This window comes from Oncorhynchus tshawytscha, linkage group LG33 (genome assembly GCF_018296145.1).
Source record: "Oncorhynchus tshawytscha isolate Ot180627B linkage group LG33, Otsh_v2.0, whole genome shotgun sequence".
In the NCBI taxonomy this organism is placed as follows: Eukaryota; Metazoa; Chordata; class Actinopteri; order Salmoniformes; family Salmonidae; genus Oncorhynchus; species Oncorhynchus tshawytscha.
The window spans coordinates 37,545,115-37,548,487 of NC_056461.1; the positions used below are offsets into that span (position 1 = coordinate 37,545,115).

General features: G+C 43.9%; 1 protein-coding gene across 1 annotated transcript; it reads left to right on the forward strand.

The window, feature by feature from the left end:
- Positions 1-1,214: 1,214 nt before the first annotated feature.
- On the forward strand, positions 1,215-2,409 carry LOC112230620 (kinesin-related protein 6). Its single transcript, XM_024396894.2, has 2 exons — positions 1,215-1,408; positions 1,572-2,409. Exons 1-2 carry the CDS (start codon positions 1,325-1,327, stop codon positions 2,082-2,084), a joined length of 597 nt encoding a protein of 198 aa, XP_024252662.2. The 5' UTR covers positions 1,215-1,324; the 3' UTR covers positions 2,085-2,409.
- The last annotated feature ends 964 nt before the right edge of the window (positions 2,410-3,373 follow it).

A 3,373-nucleotide genomic window follows, 5' to 3' on the forward strand; every position in this document is an offset into this window, starting at 1 on the left:
TAATTCTGTCCTATCAGTTCTTTGATCCTCTCATCCATCTGAGCATCTGACAACAGTGAGTAGGACCTGAAGAGCTGAAATGGCTAAATACCAACAAAACACAAAAACATGTTTCCATGTGGCATTAAAAATGGCTAATATTGTGTTGATTCGATCACAATTCCCACAGTAAAGAGAAACTTTGATAGTGTTAACTAACAGGGAAAACTCTAGAGAGTTGAGTGAAGTTCAAGCTCTGCTTCTCTTTGCAGGCTGATATTTCTTCTGTGCAGCAGTCTGGGGGAGCTGCTCACCCGTGCGCAGCTTAGAGGGAACATTGGTCATCAATGGTCAGTACGGTTCCATTATGTGACTATGTTTGCATAACACCTTAGAAGCTTAGAAGGAAATTGTTTCCCTATGTTTCTTAAGTTTCTGTCCATTGCCATGCAGTTAGCAATCATTTTGAATGGCCATGTCATATGTTAGTCATTGTTACTCAATTCTCTCCTTTGCATACCATGTTCACGCCATGAAAAGATTATGTAGAAATTTAAGATTTTGTGTTGGCAATGGATGGAACATTTGTGTTTCCTGTTTGATCATTTGAATGACGATAAAACATTATAACATTTTTATGGGAGAGATGTGACGTAAGTCGGCACAAGCACCTTATGTTTAAGACAACCTTATGTAGGCATTATGACAGAACATTCAACAAAGTTTTTCCAAGTTTTTATTTTACAGAACAAATGATCATATCTTCACAGGGTTACAGGCGGGATGTGAATGAGTAACAAACAGTTGTCCACTATTGTGTCATGTTGTACTTTCCTGGCAGCATGTTGAGGAGTTTAAGGGCTAGATTCCATCAGTTCTGCCCTAAGCCAAAATAACCCATTATTTCTATATAGCCTACACTGAACTTATAACGTCAGTGGGAATTAAGGAAGGGGGTGGTTTCATGACAATGACTACAGAAGAGTCCGCTCACCAATTTGACAGTTACACCTCCGACATCAACTAAAAAAAACAATAAAACTGCTATTCAGTTGTTGGTTATTGCTGGAACTGATTGAATCTAGGCCTAGGTCTGTACTCTGTAAAAATAAAAATAAATCTGAGGGGGTCGAACTCAAAAAGATTTAGTAACTCAATGTGGTCTCAGAGCATTTTGTATTATTTTTTACGTATATCTGAAACTCCATTTTGTAGGATATATTACTCTCTGTTGATGAGACGTGTCTGTTTGTGTGTGTGTGCAGGTTGCAATGAATTCTGGTGCTGTCTTTGCTATGCCAGCTCCACCACAGGAGAGTTTGGAGAGAGTACCTATCTGCCATTAATGGACATCATAGGCCCTGCATTCATGGCTGCTATTGGGGTGCCCGTCATTGTGCCACCTGCAAGTCTGTCCATGCGGGTTGCTGTACGCCACAAATATGGCATTCAGGTGTAATGGTTCCCATTACATATAGACATCACATACATGTTGTTGCAGATACATATGCTGTGATAAGGGTATTATGTGTGTTCTGTACTTGTGTGTGTGTGTGATAGTGTTAAACAAGTGTGTCTGTGTGGGTCCACAGGGAAGCCTCTTTGAGGACATCTTGGTGTCCTGCTTCTGTGCCTGTTGCTCATGGTGTCAGATGGCCAGGGAGATCAAAGAGCACAAGAAGGGCTGCACTTTCACAACCACCCAGCCTGTGTCCATCCAAGTGCAGCCTCCTACCATGACCACTTCAAATGTGTCCTACACAACCAATCAACAGAGCTACACCATGACCAGCCCACAGTCCCCCAACCAACAGGGCTACGTCATAACCGGCCCACAGTCCCCCAACCAACAGAGCTACGTAATGACCGGCCCACAGTCCCCACACCAACAGGGCTACGTCATAACCGGCCCACAGCCCCCCAACCAACAGAGCTACGTCATGACCGGCCCTCAGTCCCCCAATCAACAGGGCTATATCATGACCGGCCCACAGTCCCCACACCAACAGGGCTATGTCATGACCTACCCACAGTCCTCCAGCGGGGTTGAGATGCCCCCTGATATGATGGCAGGGCCCCCTGACATGGTCGGAGTGGTCATATGAAGATGGCATCTGACCAACATGCCATTGCAGGCCTTTCTCAAATGACGACTTCTGATCCACCTGCCTATAACCCTGCTGTTATGATGCTCCCTGATATGTCTAACCATATGGTGAACACCACTGTCTCCACCCAACCATCCAAATGCTGAGCTCTGCTGCTTCATCTAATCACTTTCTGATAGCTTGCATTGCTGTAATGTTCACAATCAATGAATTAATTGGATTGATTAAAATGTGTTTTTACATGATTTATAGCCTGAGGTTTATTTGATGGTAATGTCCACGGCTCATTGTCTTGACATGTAATAAAGTCATTTATATTGTGTTTCTCTTCTATTGGACTGTTATTTTATAATCAAACATCTTGGTCTAAGGAGTAGCCAGGAGGATGGCATGGCCAGCTGTTGAGAAATGCTTGTTGAAGTTTTTGATTATCATTGATTTATCGGTAGTGACCGTGTTAACTAGCCTCAGTGCAGTGGGCAGCTGGGAGGAGGTGCTCTTGTTCTCCATGGACTTTACAGTGTCCCAGAACTTTTTGGAGTTAGAGCTACAGGATGCAAATTTCTGCTTGAAAAAGCTGACCTTTGCTTTCCTGACTGACTGTGTGTATTGGTTCCTGACTTCCCTGAACAGTTGCATATCGCGGGGACTATTCGATGCTATTGTAGTCCGCCATAGGATGTTTTTGTGCTGGTCGAGGGCAGTCAGGTCTGGAGTGAACCAGGGGCTATATCTGTTCTTAGCTCTGCATTTTTTGAACGGAGCATGCTTATCTAAGATGGTGAGGAAGTTATCTTTAAAGAATGATCAGGCATCCTCAACTGACGGGATGAGGTCAATATCCTTCCAGGATACCCGGGCCAGGTCGATTAGAAAGGCCTGCTCGCAGTAGTGTTTTAGGGAGCGTTTGACAGTGATTAGGGGTGGTCGTTTGACTGCGGACCCGTAGTGGATACAGGCAATGAGGCAGTGATCGCTGAGATCCTGATTGAAGACAGTGGAGGTGTATTTGGAGGGCCAGTTGGTCAGGATAACATCTATGAGGGTGCCCTTGTTTACAGATTTAGGGTTGTACTTGGTGGGTTACTTGATGATTTGTGTGAGATTGAGGGCATCTAGCTTAGATTGTAGGACTGCCGGGGTGTTGAGCATATCACAGTTTAGGTGACCTAAAAAATCAAATCAAATCAAATCAAATTTATTTGTCACAAATGGTGTCCAGGGCACAGCTGTTAGGGGGTGTAGCAGGAAACAGCTTGTGACTTATTTCTAGTTCCTTTTTTAAT

Excerpts from the sequence above, each read along its gene's own strand:
- LOC112230620 (XM_024396894.2), top strand. The coding sequence starts at position 1,325 with ATGGACATCATAGGCCCTGCATTCATGGCTGCTATTGGGGTGCCCGTC. Across the intron at positions 1,409-1,571 it reads GTCTGTCCATGCGGGTTGCT|GGAAGCCTCTTTGAGGACAT; the intron begins GTACGCCACAAA and ends GTGGGTCCACAG.